Source organism: Ipomoea nil, unplaced genomic scaffold (assembly GCF_001879475.1).
Source record: "Ipomoea nil cultivar Tokyo-kokei standard unplaced genomic scaffold, Asagao_1.1 scaffold0415, whole genome shotgun sequence".
NCBI lineage: Eukaryota > Viridiplantae > Streptophyta > Magnoliopsida > Solanales > Convolvulaceae > Ipomoea > Ipomoea nil.
The window spans coordinates 2,900,851-2,920,123 of NW_017616843.1; the positions used below are offsets into that span (position 1 = coordinate 2,900,851).

Consider the following 19,273-nt stretch of genomic DNA (forward strand, 5'->3'; position numbering starts at 1 on the left):
GTCAATCCACCAGTGTTGGGAAGCTCTAACTATGGTAGCTGGTCAATCTCCATGCGAATTGCTCTTGAGGTGAAAAATAAATTGAGTCTAGTGGACGGCTCCACTCCAGCACCAGGAAGAGATCATCCCCAGTATCCAATTTGGAGACGATGCAATCTCATAATCTGCTCGTGGTTGTTCAAATCGGTGCACATCTCCATCGCACAAAGCATAATGCACTTCGACAAAGTTCGTGAAATATGGGAAGATCTGCGAAGAAGATTCTCACAGTGCGACGCTCAACGAATTTGATACTGCAAAATGAAATTTATAATCTGAAACAAGGCACTCTCTCGGTCAGTGAGTACTACACGAAGTCACGTACTCTATGGGAGGAGATGAACACGTTGAGGCCCCTCCCAATCTGCAAATGTGAGCCTAGATGTGCCTGTGACTTGATCGATGAAGTTAGAAAGCAGAGAGACACAGACCAGGTAATCAGATTCTTGCAAGGATTAAACGAAGATTACACTAATTTGAAGTCAAACGTTCTTGTTCTGGATCCCATACCTGAAATCTACAAAATCTTTGTTATGGCTGAAAAATTGGAGAAGTAAATCAACCTCACCAATCTGAATTTTGGAGGTTTAGACCTCAATCATGCAAATGCAGTGCAAGGTAATACAGACAGTATGAATGGAGATGCCATTGTCGCAGCTTTTAATGCATACAATATAATGGAAGACGAAATGGCACAACGAAGGCCAAATGTACCTACTGCGGAATGTCTGGACATACAATCGATAAATGCTATAAGAAGCACGGGTACCCTCTTGGCTGGGTACCTGGCTTCAAATCAAAAGAAAAACAGCAAGCTATAGGGGCAGTCACAGACAACATGGGAGATCTGAACATATCTCAACTACCATCCGGAAAAACACCCATCGGGTGTAAATGGGTGTACAAGACGAAGCTCAAAGCAGACGGGACTATTGAACGTCACAAGGCTAGATTGGTAGCCAAAGGCTACAGACAGCAATTGGGAATTGATTACATCGATGAACCCCTCACCACCGTATGATCCTCCTCCGCAGCGGCTCTCCGAGGTGTAGTAAGTCTGCTCCCTCTCCCTCTTGTGTTCCTAACATAACGCGTTCTGAGTTCCATGGGCCGTTTCAGAGGTGAGATATGAATACTCGCATTTTCATTAGATTTGTAGCCAGGAGTCGGGGTAGAGGAAGACTGTCCTTGCAGCCTCACGCCGGTCTTTGGAGTTGCAGGCAAACCCGTATCCAAGTTTTCTTCTTCAAGGTTCCCCAGGGGGGCAAAGCGTGTGTTAAACAAAGGATTATTGAAAGATTGAGCGTTATCTCCCAAAGGGTTGGCGGGAGTTTGTGCAACTTTCTGCGTAGCCTTCTGATCATTCCTTTTAGGTGGCCTTCGATCCTTCCGCTTAACTATCATCCAAGACCCAAAGCTTTCTTGAACAGGGAACCTGGTGGTTGCCGGCTTAATGTTCAGATCTGGGTCATGGGAAATTCCTTCATGCAACCCTTTATCCTTGTCGAGTTCCATCTGAGAGGTCTCCTATGCGTTTGCCTTACAGCATTCCTCACAACAATGTTCAGCCATATGACCATACAGACTACACTTAAAGCAGATCATGTGTATACCCTCGTATTCCACCGCATAGAATTCCTCTTCAGCCTCAAACTTAGCAAGTAGTGGTTTGGAGATGTCAATTTCCACACAAATTCGTGCGAATTTCCCCCTTGATGCTAGTCTCGTGGTGATGTCAATCTTGATGGCGCGACCAATGGTATTCCCTATTCGCATCAGAATCTTGTCATCAAAATACTCTATCGGAATCATGGGCAATCTAACCCATGTCAAGATTTTCTCCACAGAATCCGTAAGCGGATTGAACTTCGGCATCCATTCTTGAACCAGTAGATAATGGTCGAAAATCATCCATGGACCTCCGAACCTTGCTTCATCATAGTCCCTTTGTGATTCGAACCTTGCTATATAATAGTCCCGGTCAAGATCGATGAGCTGCGCTCCATATGCGCCTCTATTTTCCATAAGGTTTGGAGACGACGAATCAGGTAACTGTATCCTACCGTCCTTCCTAACAACTTGATAATGAGTGTGCGACGCCATGGTCTCCAAATCCTTTCTTTGTCTTCCTTAGTAATCTTGATTCTGGGGCATTCAGGGTTCACTGGCTTAGGCGACTCTTCATCTTTCGAGGCAATTTCCTCCGGTAAGTCCGTGACCTTAAAGCGCGGATTGTTATTAAGACTTGCCCTATAGTTACAGGAAGTCGGAGCGTTCGCTGCTACCTTTGCCTGATGTGATTCTGGTACAAGCTCAGGCAGAGTCTCGGGAACCATGTCTTGGTCATGTATATCATCGCATTGTGAAACTTGGGATCTCCGTTCAAGGAGCTCTTGAACGTCCGATGGCTTATCCTTAGCCTCCGGTGTGTCAGCGGCGGAGTGCATGCCATCCATTCTTGGAGATTTCTTGAAACTTACACACACGGATTAATACTTCTCATTTTAGCCATCAGCTCCAATTCTCTATTTTTATTTTTTTTTCAATATTTAATTTTTGCCTAGCTAGTTAAGATATTAAAAGAGAAAAAAATTGTAATTAATCTTAAAAGTCTCTAGGGAGATCAAAGGTTCAACTCCAGCTTTGCGCGAACCTTCTAATGTTTTAGAAATCTTTTTGCTTTGCGCACACCTTCCTCTTAAAAAAATAAAATTTTTTATTCTTTTTTTTTTCTTTTATTATTTGATTTTAACGATTGCGTTTTTGGTAGAGCCTCATTTATTTACAAGAACGGGACCACAAAAAAACTAAAAATCGGCCATAGTCCTTAATTATTAATATTTTTCAAATTAGGTGCAAAACTTTGTAATTTGTAACATATTTGATCTTGACATTAAAATTTTCGGTCAAACTTCCGGCCAATTGACATGCTGACAAGATAATTTATTTATTTTTATTTTATAAATTATTTAAATATTTTTTAATTAAAAGTATAAAAAAAAAACAAAGAGAATCGCCTACCACCCTCTCCAGTCTCCGCCCGTCGTTTATCTCGTTCGGAAACGAAGGAGCGAGGGGTGTCCATGCCCGACGAATTTTTTTTTTTTAATTTAAAAATTATTAAAATATTTTTTTAAATAAAAATTAATTAAATTATCCCATCAATAGGTCACTTGGTTGACAAAGTTAACGGTAGGATAAAAAGTGATACAAATTACAATGTTTTGCACATAATTTAAAATTATTTAGAATCATCAAAACGGCCTTAGTCTGTCGGGCTAGCCCGTTCTGCCCTCAGCTCTAAGAGGCGGGCCAGGCTTTGAATTTTATGACTCGTATTTTGGTGGGCTTTTTAGCCCGTCCTGCCAAAATAACTGGCTTTGGCAGGACAGGTCGGAGGAGGCCTGCCAAGCACGCCTAGTACGTATACATTATTAATATTAGTGTATATATACACCATATATATATATATATATATATATATATATATATATATATATATATATATATATATATATATATATATATATATATATATAGAGGCTCATATGCAGCAGTGGCTTTAGGTGCGGCGGTGCGGTCATATCAGCGTCGTCCATTTTGCTTAATTTAACGGCAGCGGCTAATTTCCGAAGATTTAAAGATTTAAGCGCGTCCTGGTAAGTGGGGGGTGTTATGGTAATTGTAGTGGTTATTTATATTGGTCGTTTGTCAGTATACACCAATAGTGTTAACAAAAGACACCAATAGTGTTAGGAAAAAGCACCACAATGAAATGCACAAATACACCAAAAAACACACAACACACCCAAAAAATACACCATATAACTCACCACCCCAATGGTGTATTCTGAACACTGTGTGATGCTTTTAGTCATACCTAGTGGTGCGTTCTGGTGATGCGTATCTAATTTGTGCATGTTTTTTTTGTGTGCATTTTCTAACATGGATGGTGTATATTTGTATAACTATTAGTGTGGTCGCACTGACCGCTCGGGAAGGCACCAACACGAATTCTCAAATACACCACAGTAAGGTTAATAATGCACCAATAACGAACATAAAACACACAACACTATGATTTGATATATTCTGGTGCCCAATGACGACTTTAACCTTGTAGTTCGCGTACTGTGAGAACGCGCGCCAAAATATCGGAAAAGCCTTGATGAATGTGATTTGTTGGATTTATCTAATCTAATGGCCTACAATTAACAGTACCGCACCGCCGCACCTAAGTGCATTGCCGCACTTGAACCTTCCTATATATATATATATATATATATATATATATATATATATATATATATATATATATATATATATATATATATATATTGAAAGGTTCCCGTGCGGTTGTGCGGTTATTAATGTGTGTGAGATTTGTACTCAATGTGCGTGAGTGTTGTGTCTAATGTGCTTGAGACTTGTACTTAATGTGCGTGAATGTGTAAAATGCAGCAGAAAATATGGATATCAGCTTCTTTCCCATCCCCAGTAGCCATTGCCCCCTCCCTGATGATGATGATGCAGAGTCGAGCTATGGTGATTAAGAATTATGAGAATAATACAACAGAAATCCACACTTAATTAGCTAGTGTGCAAATTTTGCTGGGCGTGCGTCATATATATAAACATTCAACTGTACTGAAGGTAGCTGATAATCCAGGATCCATGGACAAATTAAAGGAAGAAGTAACAAGAAGCTTTGGCGTTAATGTGCGTGAGTTTTCTCTTCTGCTTCTTTCTGAGCTCGTAATTCTGAACTACTCACGCACATTAAGCACAAATCTCACGCATATTAAGCACAATACTCAGACACATTAAGTACAAAATTCACGCATATTAACATCACGCACAACACTCACGCACATTAATCCACCGCACAACCACACGGGAAGTAACAAATGCACATGATCCCTTCCCTATATATATATGTGTGTGTGTGTGTGTGTGTGTGTGTGTGTGTGTGTGTTTACTTATTTATTAATATTGCACTATTAGTAATTAGTACATTATATAAATTATTTGTTATTGGCTAATAGATTAACAAATTATGTATTTGATTATTTATTATGACTTATTACTTTATTAGTTATTATTGTGTTTAATGAATTACAAATGCATTAATATATGTTTGAATTATCAAAATTCTTTACCAATACACTCATTAACTTTTTCATATTAATTCTTATTTAAATTTAAAACTTTTCAAATTTAGTGAGTCTAGGGCATGGCGAGCGGGGCAGGCGATCTCATTTAGGCCCGCATTTTGGCGGGCTTATTAGCCCGCCACCACCATATGACGGCTTTTGGCGGGCCCCGTCTCCTAGGCCCGTTTTGACAACTCTAAAAATATTACTCCGTAATATTCAATGACTAAATGTGATACAAATTACATAGTCATACATATAATTTGAATATTTTAATATTCAAGGACTGAATTTGATACATGTAGTATAATCAAGGGACCAAAAGTAATATTTTTTATAATAAAACTAATAAGTCGACTTTTTTTACATTTATCATAATGTTTATTATTAAAAAAAAAAAAAAAAAAAAAAAAAAAAAAAAGAAGAAGCCCCCAGCTTTGGTACATGAGTAAAGGTTAGGATAGCTCATTGATCAATAACCGAAAGCTGGGAGGGATGCTTGAATTTGTTGTAATTAGAAATAATAATAATAATAATAATAATAATAATAATAATAATAATAATAATAAAATAAAAATGTTCATGGATTTCCATTTCTTTTTTCAATTCCAAGGATAAAAATTGAGTGGTTCTGAGTTGAGAGACATATCTCATCAGTCAGCCAATATTGGGCTTGAGATATTTCTCTCCACGAGGCCACTTGCCTATAAAAAAGCACTCAGCTACTATACCATTTTTATCAAAGCTCAAAACTTCCTTATTTCTGCTTATCCATCTTCTTCTTCCACTCTCTAATGGTTTGCTTAACCATTAATGCCCATACCAATATGACCACTGACAAACATGCCCTACTCTCTCTAAAATCAAAAATTTCTTTTGATCCTCATAGCATTTTAGCTTACAATTGGTCTGTTAACAGCATAACTCCTTGTAACTGGATTGGAGTCACTTGCAACTCCCGTCACAATAGAGTGTCTGCTTTGGATCTTTCCAATATGGGTCTTGTTGGAGAATTAACTCCAGACTTGGGAAACCTTTCTTTTCTTGTTTCACTTGACTTGAGCCAAAACAATTTTCACAATTCCTTTCCTCGAGAGCTTTCTCAATTGCGACGCCTCAAAATTCTTCAGTGTAGCATCAATTGCGACGCCAATCAACTCTTTGGTACATTGCAATTATTTGGAGGAGGTATACTTATTTGATAACCCTCTAGATGCTATCCTTCCGTCATCAATTGGGAATCTTTCTTCTTCCCTTCAAATTCTGTCTATGTCGGGATGTGGGTTAAAGGGAATCATTCCAAATCAACTCGGAAACTTGAGCAGCTTGATTGGCTTGGATCTGGGTAGTAATAACTTGGTCGGCTTTATTCCACCAACGCTAGGTAAGGTCAGTAAGCTCCAAGGATTATATCTCAGTAATAACAAACTCAGTGGTCCCATTCCTGATAGCCTTTGTGAACTTCATTATGTGTATGAATTACAGCTGAGCAACAATCAGTTGTCTGGCAGTTTGCTGAAATGCTTTGGTAATAGCACTTCCTTCAGAAAAATATATTTAGATTCAAACCGGTTGACTTCTAGAATCCGTTGGACAAGGACCATGGAGCCTCATGCATTTAATGCTCCATTAATGGGTCTGTACTATGTAGCCGTTGAAGGTATGGAGGACTTGATGTCTTTTGTCTTTTAGCTCCAGAGATAGTACAGCTTCATTAAATGCTCTTTGGAGAGCGTGTCCCGTGAGTTGAGGTCCTTATTGTCCTAGGATGTTGTCAAATCAGACAGGTATAACATTCTTCTTGTTGGTAAGAAGAAGAATACTTGTTGGAATAGTCTTGAAAAGAACTGTCTTCTTAATGACAACTCCTTCTTTCGTTGCGTGGAGTCTTCTTTCGTCTTGATCAGCCTATCTTCTATTCATAACTCTTTTCGTGTGTTTGTTCTAGCTTAACACGAATTACATATGAGTTATGGCAACTTTCGTCTAGAACGAAAGTAGCGATACAAGAGAAACGTAAGAGTTAGGGGTCTACTTTCTACATTACATTGGTATCATCAAAATCCTAATACAAGGTTCCTAACACACACACACACAGGCATTATAAAAGCAAAAAAATAAATCAATTGACAATAAATAATATAACATAATAAAAAATAAAAGTTTTATTATGTTATATTATTTAGTTTCAATTGATTTATTTTTTATTTTTATAATGCCTATATATATATATATATATATATATATATATATATATATATATATATATATATATATATATAATATATCAAGATAAAGATTTATGATGATTATTAAGTTCCTAAACCCTTGATATTCTATAACTGTCAAATGCACAAAATGGAGGGAAAAAATTTTCACTTTGATTCTGCTATATTATATATAGATATTATATATAGATATTTGTTCATCATATATACGTGCCTTGTCAAGTTTGCGTCAATCATGATTACATGGACCATCCATGATCCACACAGTCAGTGATGTGAATCATAAATAAAAAGTACATTTTTAATATACTAAAAGTATATTATTTGTGTACGTAAAATACATTATTTGAGTACTGAAAATAGTACATATATATATATATATATATATATATATATATATATATATATATATATATATATATATATATATATACCCCTCTTCGTACACTACATTGGCGTCTTCTTATGCGAGTGATGTCCCCTTAAAGACACGTGACAGAGACCCTTCCTTGACTCCTCGCCTTTTTTCAAAAGGACATTCACCTACATGGTGACATGGCCGACCCGATTTAGCACCCTACTGGCACAAAGCAGCCCGCATTGAGCTTCCCTCCGGGGGCTTAGATTAGTGTTCCTCTATGCTCATAAAGTTTCACCATGTATTTTGAACTCCTTGGTATTCGTTAACAAAACTACTAATTTTTGAGTTGACTTCACTTATTTCGTGTGTTCTTACTTGATCATTTAGCTTCCTCTTAGCTTGCCTCCTCGTCTTGAGCAGGTCTATGCGATAGCGACCCTTGTTAGGGAGAGTCGGGCTCGAGGCCACCCCGGGCGTGGTCCCCTCCAACCAGGGCCACCCCAGCTAAAGTCGCCTTGGGGGCTAGGCTCGAGTCCCCATGTGTCGTCGTTGGCCATACTTGATTGTTCCTAAGAAATATTCTCGTTTTATGGCCCAAGGCCGGGACTTTGGCTCTATCTGGAGATCAGACCTCCCGCCATGGACTAGCCTTTGTATCTGTGGAATAAATAATAACCCTGCTAATTTTTTCATAGTAAATGTATTCTCTTTGCTTCTCTCAGGAGCCATACCAAAGGAAATTGGCAACTTAAGTGCACTTGAGCTGCTAAATTTTGCACACAACAACTTTGGAGGTACGTTCAGTGCTATGTTAGTTGCTAAATAATAAATAATAGTAGTAGCACAACGGGTACAATAATTTTTTTTTTATTAAAATGTTCACGGCTGTAATTTTTGTGTAGTGTATTTTTTGGCATTTCATTCTGATGCATTTTCGAACACTGTATGGTGCATTTATGCATACCTAATGGTGTATGCCGCACTAATCGCACGGGAAGACATGAGCTCACAGGAACCAATATATATATATATATATATATATATATATATATATATATATATATATATATATATATATATTTATTTATTTATTTATTTATTTATTTATTTATTTATTTATTTATGTATAATTGTAGAATTCATATTAATATTATTGAAGTAAGAATTATAGAAATAATAAATTACTTAATATAACTATTGTAATATTTAATTAAAATTTAAATAAATTCAAATTTACCGTTGAAGAATGTAAGAAAAAATATTGTGTATGCATGTGCATGGTAATTGTAATGCAAAAAGATAACTGAAGTTATAACGGTAAGAATAAATATTAACCGGCTAATTTTTCCATAGTAAATGTATTCTCTTTGTTTCTCTCAGGAGCCATACCAAAGGAAATTGGCAACTTAACTGCACTTGAGCTGCTAAATTTTGGACACAACAACTTAGGAGGTACGTTCAGTGCTATGTTAGTTACTAAATAATAAATAATAGTAGTAGCAGAAGGGGTACAATAAATATCCTTTGATTTATAACAAAGTTTCTAACGATAATTCGGAGGTGCACAACAATTTTGCATGCCTTTATTTTCTATAATAAAAAAGTTTAATTAAAACGTAATATATTTTATGAATTTATAGAAAAGTGTTATATTTTAATTAAAAATATTTCATGTCTCACTTGAAATAGTTTCATATAAGACTTACTCATTAAAGAATATGTACTTGCATTGTAATTAACTCTAGACAATAAGATAATTAAAATAGTTCAAATTGATTTAAATAAAAATATATTAAAGTTAAAATATAATATAATATGATAATAATATCCCTATGTTATTTCAAATTTTCATGCACAACTTATTTTCACATATTATAATGTCATTGAAGAACCTAATAGGAAACTAACACCTCATTTACGCACACACTTGTTGCATTATTGTTGCTGGCTGGCAGGTGTAATACCAAAAGAGTTGGGAAAACTTCATATGTTGGAGAAAGTATATTTACACTTCGCTAACTTAAGTGGGTCCATACCCAAAGAAGTCTTCAACATTTCTTCTTTAAAAATAATTTCATGTGGGTTCAATAACCTTGTGGATACACTTCCTTCAAGCATGGGGCATGCTCTATTGAACTTAGAGAAACTCTATCTTCATGAAAATAGGCTCTTTGGAGTGATACCAGACTCTATCTCAAATTGTTCAAAACTTACTCTGTTAGATCTCGGCAAAAATCATTTCAGCGGCACATTCCCTGCTTCTTTTGGTAATCTAGGGCTCCTCAAAGATCTATTTATAAATGGAAACATGATCACAAATGATGTTGCATCTCCAGAGTTAAGTATTATCCACTCTTTGGTTAATTGCAATTACTTGGAGAGAGTACACTTAGATGGTAACCCTCTAGATGCTATCCTTCCGTCATCAATTGGGAATCTTTCTTCTTCCCTTCAAGTTCTGACTGTGTCGGGTTGTGGGTTAAAGGGAATCATACCAAATCAACTAGAAAACTTAAGCAGCTTGGTTACCTTGACTCTGGATAGCAATAATTTGGTTAGATTTATTCCACCAATGCTTGGTAGGGTTAGTAAGCTCCAAGGATTATATCTCAGTAATAACAAACTCAATGGTCCCATTCCTGATAGCCTTTGTGAACTTCACTATCTGTATGAATTATTTTTGAGCAACAATCAGCTATCTGGCAATGTGCTGAAATGCTTTGGTAATAGCACTTCCCTCGGAAAAATATATCTAGATTCAAATCGGTTGACTTCTAGAATGCCTTTAAGTTTGTGCTATCTCAAAGACTTATTAGAGCTTGATTTGAGTTCAAATTTCTTGGATGGATTTATACCAAATGGTATTGAAGGTTTGAAGTCACTTTCACTTCTAAACATGTCCCACAATCAATTCTCGGGAAATATTCCTGTTACTATTGGACAATTGCAAAATTTGATTTCTCTTTCCCTTGAACGGAATAAACTATAGGGATATATTCCAAAGCAAATAAGTCAAATTGTTTCCTTGGAATTCTTAGATTTATCTCTAAACAAACTCTCTGGTTCCATTCTGATATCTTTGGAAAGACTTGCATACCTCAAATACTTCAATGTCTCATTTAATGAATTGAGTGGTGAAATACCATCAACTGGTTGTTTCAAGAACTTCTCAAGTGCATCATTCATGTTCAACAAGGAGTTATGTGGAAATCCTAGGTTTCATGTGCCACCGTGCCATTCTACCCACCATTCTAGGATTAAAATAAGACTTCTTATTGCTCTTGCATCTCTTGGAGCTTCATTGATAATTACTTTTGTAATTATTGCATTTGTCCTTTCAAAGCGTAAAAGGAAACTTCAAGTCCCAAGTATGACGGATATTGGCTTTCCATGGGATAAATTAAGAATTTCTTATGATGAGCTTTCAAGGGCTACTTCTTGCTTTAGCCAAAACAATCTCATTGGTTCAGGAAGTTTTGGCTCTGTGTATAAAGGGACTTTGGATGACGGGATGCTTATAGCAGTGAAGGTATTTAACCAATCAGAAGATGCACTTGAGAGTTTTCATGTTGAGATTGAAGTGCTAAAGAATTTACGCCATCGAAATCTCACTAAGGTGATTACTGGATGTTTTGCCGAAGAATTTAAGGCTTTGGTCCTTGAGTACATGTCAAATGGAAGCCTTGACCAGTGGCTACATTCACAAAGAAACTTATTGGATATGGTTCAAAGGTTGAATATAATGATTGATGTTGCATGTGATTTGGACTATCTTCATAATGGCTACACAATGCCGGTGGTTCATTGTGATTTAAAGCCTGCAAATGTGCTATTAGATGAAGAAGTGGTAGCCCATGTATGTGATTTTAGTGTGACAAAGTTGTTAACTAAGGAGGAGAGCTTCAAGCATACTGAAACTCTAGCAACACTAGGGTATATGGCACCAGGTAAATGCGATTTTAATCTTTCATTTAATTTATTTCTAAAATATTTTAAAATAATCATGGACTAGTCGTCCATTTTCCATTCCAAATCTTATGATGGATTGATGGTAGTTTTGATACTCGCAGAGTATGGATCCACAGGAATGATATCAACACAATGTGACATTTATAGTTTTGGAATTGTGGTAATGGAAACATTTTCAGCAAGAAGGCCCACAGATGAAACATTTGGTGAAGAAATGAGCTTGAAAAGTTGGATAAGTGATTCTTTACCTCATCATCTACTTCAAGTTGTAGATCCCAACTTAATAAAGGCAGATGATGAAGACTTCAATGCGAAATTGCAGTGTATATCGTCCATATTAGAATTGGCATTGCATTGTGCAGATGAATCCCCTGAAAAGCGATTAAATGCAGAAGATGTTGTAGTAAGACTGAATAAAATCAAACTTCAATTTCTAAGAAGTGGTGGGACCTGATAAAATTGGAAGGAAACAGATGCAGTTGTCACCGTTCCAACATTGAAGGTGAAAGGAGTCTCACAAAGGACAACAGGTTTCTTGGAAAATTTGATCAAAGCTCCTAGGTAAGGATAGTATTTATTTTGTTCCCAATATAATTAATAGTGTTGCCATTCCATTCTCTCTCTAAACTAAAATTGTAATGTGCTGGAACAGAGGAACACCTGAAATTGAAGTTACATTTGAGGTTGATGCTAACAGCATCTTGAATGTTCAAGCCGAAGACAAGCTAAGGCCCCTGGGCGATCTGAGAAAATTACAATCACTAACAATAAAGGCCGCTTGAGCCAAGAAGAAATTGAGCGGAAGGTGTTACAATAATATTATTAACATGTTCAGCTTTGAATCACCGGATGAGTTTTCTTCTCTTATTGTTTGTACGTTGGTGGAAAAATGATTCGAGTAGTAAGCTTAAACAATGATAAAATGATGTTTTTGTTTGTTGAATCACCGCATTCCTTTTTTGTTGAATCTAACCTGCATATTTCATTTAATTATTACTGATTTTATGCATTAATTTTGCAATAATGTATCTCTTAACAGGGAGCTTATTTGCCTTTTCAACCGCAAATTAGGGACTGTCAACCCTGAGAGGACCATTTTTTATGTAAAGAGGCTTATTGGAAGAAAGTAATGAATTTCTCTCTCAAGTTTCCTTCAATATGTGTTTGTGTGTGTGTGTGTGTTTTCAAGCAAACTCTAATGGGGATCTTAAATAGGTTTGAAGGCTTATTGGCATCTCTTGTTTCAGGTAAGCATCTCTTACTCTCTTTAAGAAGATAATGAGATTAGGGAATAACTAGTTGAGTTGAATATTTAGTGTATTAATATTGTCTTTGTTTTGGTAATATATTGCTCTTTTGGTTATGCAATAATGGTATTATGAATTATGATAAGCCCTTTTGTCCTTTCAGGAGATAAAATAAAGTTCTCTCTATCAGCATCAAAGTCAAAGGACTCTTTATCAACTAATGCTCCTGGTGTTCCCCTTGATGAAAGAATTTTGGTAGAGGAATTATTTATGTGTTACTGTTGGTCTCTAAAGATAATCATTATGTTATCACATATACCACTTTCTTTTTCAGATAATAAAGGCACTTAATCTTTACAGGAAAAAGACTGGAACAGACAAGCACTTTTGGGTAAAAATTTTGAAAGTGTACAGACAATATAACAATGTTCCCAAATTATCTTTTTTTTTTTTTTTTTTTTTTTTTTTTTTTTTTTTTTTTTTTTTTTTTCTGATTTTGAGATGTTAAATAGGCGACTGTGCTTGTAGAGGCGAGGTATGTCTTCGGACTACAAAATATATTAGATCTGTTCATAGATTAATCTTGGATTCAAAGTGACCCTATATATCTAGAATTAGATGTGAACCATTTCATGATTGTTTGAATTTGTTACTTTCTTTGAAGTATCATAATCTTAAAAAAAGATGTTTCAAGAAACTGTTATAGTCTTGTAGTTTAACTGGGTGCAGGGGACTTAATATGAAAAATGAGGTTTCTAAATTTAAGAAACCCTTTTGGTAGGATGGTATTAGATTGGTAGGATGCAGTTGTGAGCGTTATGTTCCAGGTAAAATTGAGTAATGCTATGGTTGAGAATTTAGTTTAATTGGTCTTACTGTAATGTGGTTCCTGAACGTTAAAGCCGAAGACAAGGCCTCTAGGCGATCTGAGAAGATTAGCATCACTAATGATAAAGGCTGCTTGAGCCAAGAAGAAATTGAGCGGATGGTGAGGGAGGCTGAAGAGTTTGCTGAGGAGGACAAGAAGGTAAAAGAAAGAATTGATGCCCGGAACAGCTTGGAGACGTATGTTTACAACATGAAAAACCAGATGAACGACAAGGACAAGCTAGCAGATAAACTGGAATCCGGTGAGAAGGAGAAGATTGAGACAGCAACAAAAGAGGCCCTTGAATGGTTGGATGACAATCAGAACGCAGAAGCACTAGCCATCAGGGAGGTTCTTAGTTGGGTGAAAAGGCTTAACAGCTAATAACTCCGAAGTCTCCTCCTTTAATTTGCACTTAATTCTTTCAGAAATTAAGGAAATGTTAGATTGTTTTTGCAATGCAGTCATTTTTTTTTTTTTGTTAAATGAACAACGAACCATACTGTCCATTTACTTGTTTGAGAGTCGGTGTCTATGTCTGTTCATAGAGAATGGTTTTCTGTCATTTCGTTTATTTTGAAAACTTTGCACGTGAATTTGAATTAACCGATTTGGTTTTTTTTTTTTTTTACAATTAAAAAAAAATCAATAATTTGATTATCTTAACTTTATAATTAAAAACCTTATTACAGAATACTTAATTTAAATCCGATTCAACCCTTTCCATAAGTAGCAATAGCTTAGCTTCTGAGGATTTTCAACTTCTTAGTCCTGCCTAAGAAGGAAAATATTGAGGGGCTTTGTGTTTGCATGAACTAGTTTTCCACCACCTAAGAAGGTAAAAAAAAAAAACAGAACCGCGCGCACACACTCCACATCATATGCAGTCATGCAGAAGTTCAAATGCCAAATTTGGCAGATAACATGCATGCATGAGAGAGATCAAAGGTTCATAACATTTATAGGGAATATAATAAGATCACTCACTCACGATATAGGCTATTGGAATCTCAATATATAAAATCTCTAATAAGGTACGGTAATAAATAACAATATCCTAACTAAAATTCATATATTTATTGGAAGCAAGTTATAAGAAAAATTGAAATTGACTATATGTTTTGACAAGTCATTAATGGAAGAAGCGGCATGCACAGGCTAGTACGTCATAGATCTCATAGACGAGTACAAAAAGTGAATGACACAACCTGGTAGGTGAAAATATGCCAAATAAAAAAAGAGCATAATAGAATAATTGATAAGCTTGCCAATTAAACCTTTAACTATGATATGGGACTTAAATAGCTTGAGCGAACATCGAAATCTATTGCTTGAATATTAATGGAAGATGAACTTAGTCTTTTTTAGGCCAACAGAAATCAACTAAAATAAATTTAAAATAAAAAATAAAAAATCAAAATCAAAGTTCATTTTGACAATTTGATAATCTAAAATATTTAATATAGGGAAAATGACACTTTTTCACCCTAAATTATATACTTATAGCACTTTTTTCCCTCAATTATTTATGTAAGCACATTAGCCCCCTCAATTATTTTAAAAGTGGTGGTTTTTCCCTTGATGTATTAAATTGACATTTCTACCCTTAAAGTAAACATTTTATTTATTTTACTTCTCCAACAAATTATTGTGTATATGTAGCGAACGGTTTGGTTCGAACTGAACCGGACACTATAGTAATCGAATTAAAAGTTTTCAGTTATGATTCAGATCTAAAACCCAATATTTGGATTTCTATTTATTAAATTTATGAATCAAAAAAACTGGACCCTGAACCGTGAACAGGTGGTTCCGGATCTGGTTCACGATTTTGAATCGTCTTTATTTTAAAATAGTCTAAATTCAACAAAAAATGTATTTTATTTTTTCAGTTCGGAACATGAACCGATCATTCTGGTTCGCGATTTTAATAAACTCTAAATATCGCGTTTTGATTCTAAATTGTAATTGGAATATTTTGGTTTGGTTGCTATAGTATCTCTTTGGTTTGAACCAAATTATAGTAATAATTATAAATGAAATATTTATTTTAAATATTTATTTTAAAGGTAAATATATTCATTTAACATTTCAGGGGAGAAAAAAGTCACTTAAATAATTCAGGGGGAAAAGTGCTATAAGTATATAACTTAGGGGGAAAAAGTGTCATTTTCCCTTTAATATAAAAATTTTAACAGTCACATATTTAAAAATAATTTCTAATATAAAATTTAATAATATCAAATCAAAAAATAAATAAAAATTCAAATAATGAAAAAAAATATTAACAAAAAACTTTCAAGAAGTAGGGGAAGGGGTCATTTGACCCCGTTGACCCCTCTTTCCCTAAACCATGTCAACATTAACTGACATAGACACATAGTAGACTCAATATAGCCTTTAAATAAACTCCAAAATTTGTCTTTTTGAGTCTAATAAAATTTTAGGGGTTTATAAAGTTTTACTTTTATGATAAATTTAATAAATACGTCCACAGCGCCTCGTCAGTCTTCAGATTTCCACAAGAAATTTGAACGAATTTGGAGTGTTTTACGGGCGATATTTAAGTATTCCAAAAAAACATATTAATACAAAACATTTTTGGACTAACGACGATCAGGAATAGAGTTATAGAGGGAAAAATCTAATTTGTGTTTTCGGATTAAAAAATGCATATTAAGTCCAAAATATTTTTAGCGTATTTATGATTGTAGTATTAGGCATCTGTCTATTGAAGTTGTCAAGTAATTTAATTTTGAAGTTTATTAAGACTCTAATAATATTATCTCAAATTATTTTCTCTCCCTAATTAGGATTTCTCTCTAAATATCTCCCTACTAGGGTTTCGACGTTTTTCGGCGGTATTTTCGATCAACGTAGACGCAGTCTGGCAGCATGGCAAGCATGAATCAGCTCCGGCATGATGATGGAGTTGAGGCAGTGACCGAATGCTAGGCGGATATGGTTCTGGAAGACGAGGAAGTCGGCGTGGAGGCGGGTGACGCTTCCGAACCGGCGCCGGGTGTAGGGGCGCTCGTCTACTCGGTAGTCGGTCGTTTCTTGACTAAGAAGCTAATTAAGATGGAGTATATGCGGCAGGTATTAGCCTCGGTATGGCAGCCGGTTATGGGAATGCAGGTAACAGAATTGCACTCTAAATTATTCCTCTTCGCCTTCTACCACGAGACGGACATGGTGCGAGTGTTGGAGGAGGGACCATGGTCCTTTGATAATCATACGTTAGTCTGCCGCAGAGTCTGTGATGGTTACCTTCCGGGGGGGGGGGTGTTAAATTGGATACAGTTGATATGTGGATACAGGTGTATGACCTGCCTATGGGTTATACATCTAATGTGGTCCTCGAGCAAGTTGAAAATTTTGTGGGATTGTTTATTCGATGTGATGACCATCGTGTTGGTGGACCGATGAAAACCTTCTACCGAGTACATGTTGCGATTCCGGTTGACAAGCCCTTGAAACGACGCATGAAACTCATACGGCGCGATAAGTCATGGGGTTGGGTTAATCTAAAGTATGAGCGGCTCCATAATTTTTGTTTCTACTGTGGCATATTAGGGCATCTGGAAAAATTTTGTGTGAAGGCTAGGGTTTCGGGCGTAAAACCGGAGCTTTATCCATATGGTGCGTGAATGAGGGCGGGGCAGACAAGGGGGCCGAGACCGGTAGGAGCTGCATGGCTGCTCCCGCCGGAAGAAGAGGTGCCGGTACGGCCGAGCATGATGGAGGAGGGTTCGGCTTCAATGGATGACTCCCAAGGTGATGTCCGAATGGCTCGTTTACAACATGAGTTGGACGAAGGAGTTGAGGCCTCGTCGAAGCGCCGTAGGGCGGTGGTGGATGACGCTGCCATGGAGATCTCTGGGCCAAATGGAATGGTGGTAGAAGGTGGTTCAAAAAACTTGCAGATGGCGTGTAACACCCCGTGCTACGACCTCTAACCCAAACTAATTATTTAATTACTTACCCTAAAAAGAGAATTAAAATCCATTAATCAACTAAGAAGGGTCCACCATAGTCCATGGACCCTTATCCCTAAAACCAACCCCTTAAGTCCTATAAGGAATAGAATTAGCAAACTCATACCATTCAGACCCTTATTAGGACTCTTAGATATATAAATAGGAGCATAGGAGGCACATAGAATCCACACCACAATAAATATCACCACACAAGAATTCCCAAGAATTCCCCTATCACCAAACGTAGGAGAAATCAAGAAGAGGAGATCTTAGAGAAAGAACATTAATAGCCAAGGAATCCAATTAAGGCTAAGAGGTAACCCATGTCTCAACAAAACCTATTTTCCATGCTATAATCTTCTTCTTTGGCTCCTTCTCTATGCTTGTGCCTTGATAAATCTTTTATGATGATTATGATATGATCTTGATGATTTTGATGAGATGATCTTATGTGTTGATCTTGATAATCTTGATGATTATAAGAGGATCTTGATAATTGTGCGATGTTCTTGATAAATCTTGATGTTCTTGATTTTAAAGATAAAACTATGATTTTGATGATTTGAATATGATTAGAGCCCTAGGTTAAATTGGGAATTTCGTATTGTGATATTCTTGATATATTTGGGTGGGATTTCGCATTTTCGGGTGTTAATTATGTTTAGAAGTCCTGTTAGGATATGTTCAATATGATTCTTGGTTTTGATCCATTATTTGACTACGTGGTATCGTCGTTTGTATTTAAAAGTGTCGAAACATGGTTTCGGGTTCCACGAAAGATCCCGGGACCCAAGTATTGAAAAAAGAGTCAGTGGGGGGTAGGGGAACCCGCCACCTACCCGCTGCCCCAAATAGGCGTCGCCGACAGCGGGCAGCCAGCGGGCAGGCGACTTTCCGCCGGGTACCCGCTGCCCGGTTTCTCGCCGCCGACCACCCGCCTGCCACCCGTTGTCTTTTCTCAATCCGGGATGGTGGTTTCCCCCGTTTGATGTTTCCCTGACCCTCGTGGTGTCCCAACAGACTCTATTTATCGTGCCTAAGTCTAGTATGATGTTTCGGGTGCCGTTCGTAGGCTAAAAGAGTTTTACGTATTGCATGCTAGTTGAATTGATACCCCGTTGGCCTAGGTGAAAGAAGTATGAAATCATTAGGACTATTCCTAGCTGTGGATGACCACGCATAGGTTTCATTATACGTTATCTCCCCTCTCCCAATGTGTCAATGTGGGTTGCATGTACTTGCTATGTGTTATGTGTGCATGATACCTCAATTTGGTTGCAATCAAATTGGTTTTACATGAGCTGCGGTTCATAATCTGGTTGCGATCAGAAATACACTCTCGGGCTGCGGTCCACGGTTTGGTTGCGATCAAACGTTTTACATGAGCTGCGGTTCATATTCCTGGCTGCGGTCAGAGGTTCACTTTTG

General features: G+C 36.6%; 4 protein-coding genes across 9 annotated transcripts in view; all 4 read left to right on the forward strand.

Annotated features, from left to right (window-relative positions):
- Positions 1 to 12,223, forward strand: part of LOC109172295 (LRR receptor-like serine/threonine-protein kinase FLS2) — a 43,161-nt gene extending 30,938 nt beyond the window's left edge. For 3 of the 5 annotated variants that reach the window (XM_019321465.1, XM_019321466.1, XM_019321468.1), the window contains 2 exons: positions 9,737 to 11,728; positions 11,852 to 12,223. In XM_019321465.1, coding sequence (XP_019177010.1) covers positions 9,737 to 10,770 — 1,034 coding nt within the window. In that variant the 3' untranslated portion in view covers positions 10,771 to 11,728; positions 11,852 to 12,223. Of the gene's footprint in view, positions 1 to 8,503; positions 8,576 to 9,161; positions 9,234 to 9,736; positions 11,729 to 11,851 lie in introns of all 5 variants that reach the window. The other 2 variants (XM_019321469.1, XM_019321467.1) reach the window with 2 other exon arrangements.
- LOC109172298 (receptor kinase-like protein Xa21) overlaps positions 1 to 19,273 on the forward strand; it is a 77,848-nt gene that overhangs the window by 7,625 nt on the left and 50,950 nt on the right. The gene's annotated exons all lie outside the window — the stretch shown is intronic.
- LOC109172214 (probable LRR receptor-like serine/threonine-protein kinase At3g47570) lies at positions 11,152 to 12,532 on the forward strand. The gene is made up of 4 exons (XM_019321362.1): positions 11,152 to 11,728; positions 11,852 to 12,153; positions 12,217 to 12,311; positions 12,403 to 12,532. Exons 1-4 carry the CDS (start codon positions 11,152 to 11,154, stop codon positions 12,530 to 12,532), a joined length of 1,104 nt encoding a protein of 367 aa, XP_019176907.1.
- Positions 17,516 to 19,273, forward strand: part of LOC109172215 — a 6,791-nt gene continuing 5,033 nt past the window's right edge. The window contains exon 1 of the mRNA XM_019321363.1: positions 17,516 to 17,771. Coding sequence (XP_019176908.1) covers positions 17,516 to 17,771 — 256 coding nt within the window. The remainder of the gene's footprint in view (positions 17,772 to 19,273) is intronic.

Bases quoted from the DNA above. Each gene is read 5' to 3' on its own strand.
- LOC109172214 (XM_019321362.1), top strand. From the start codon at position 11,152: ATGACGGATATTGGCTTTCCATGGGATAAATTAAGAATTTCTTATGAT. The intron at 11,729-11,851 runs GTAAATGCGATT...TGATACTCGCAG, and splicing joins ACTAGGGTATATGGCACCAG to AGTATGGATCCACAGGAATG. The intron at 12,312-12,402 runs GTAAGGATAGTA...GTGCTGGAACAG, and splicing joins AATTTGATCAAAGCTCCTAG to AGGAACACCTGAAATTGAAG.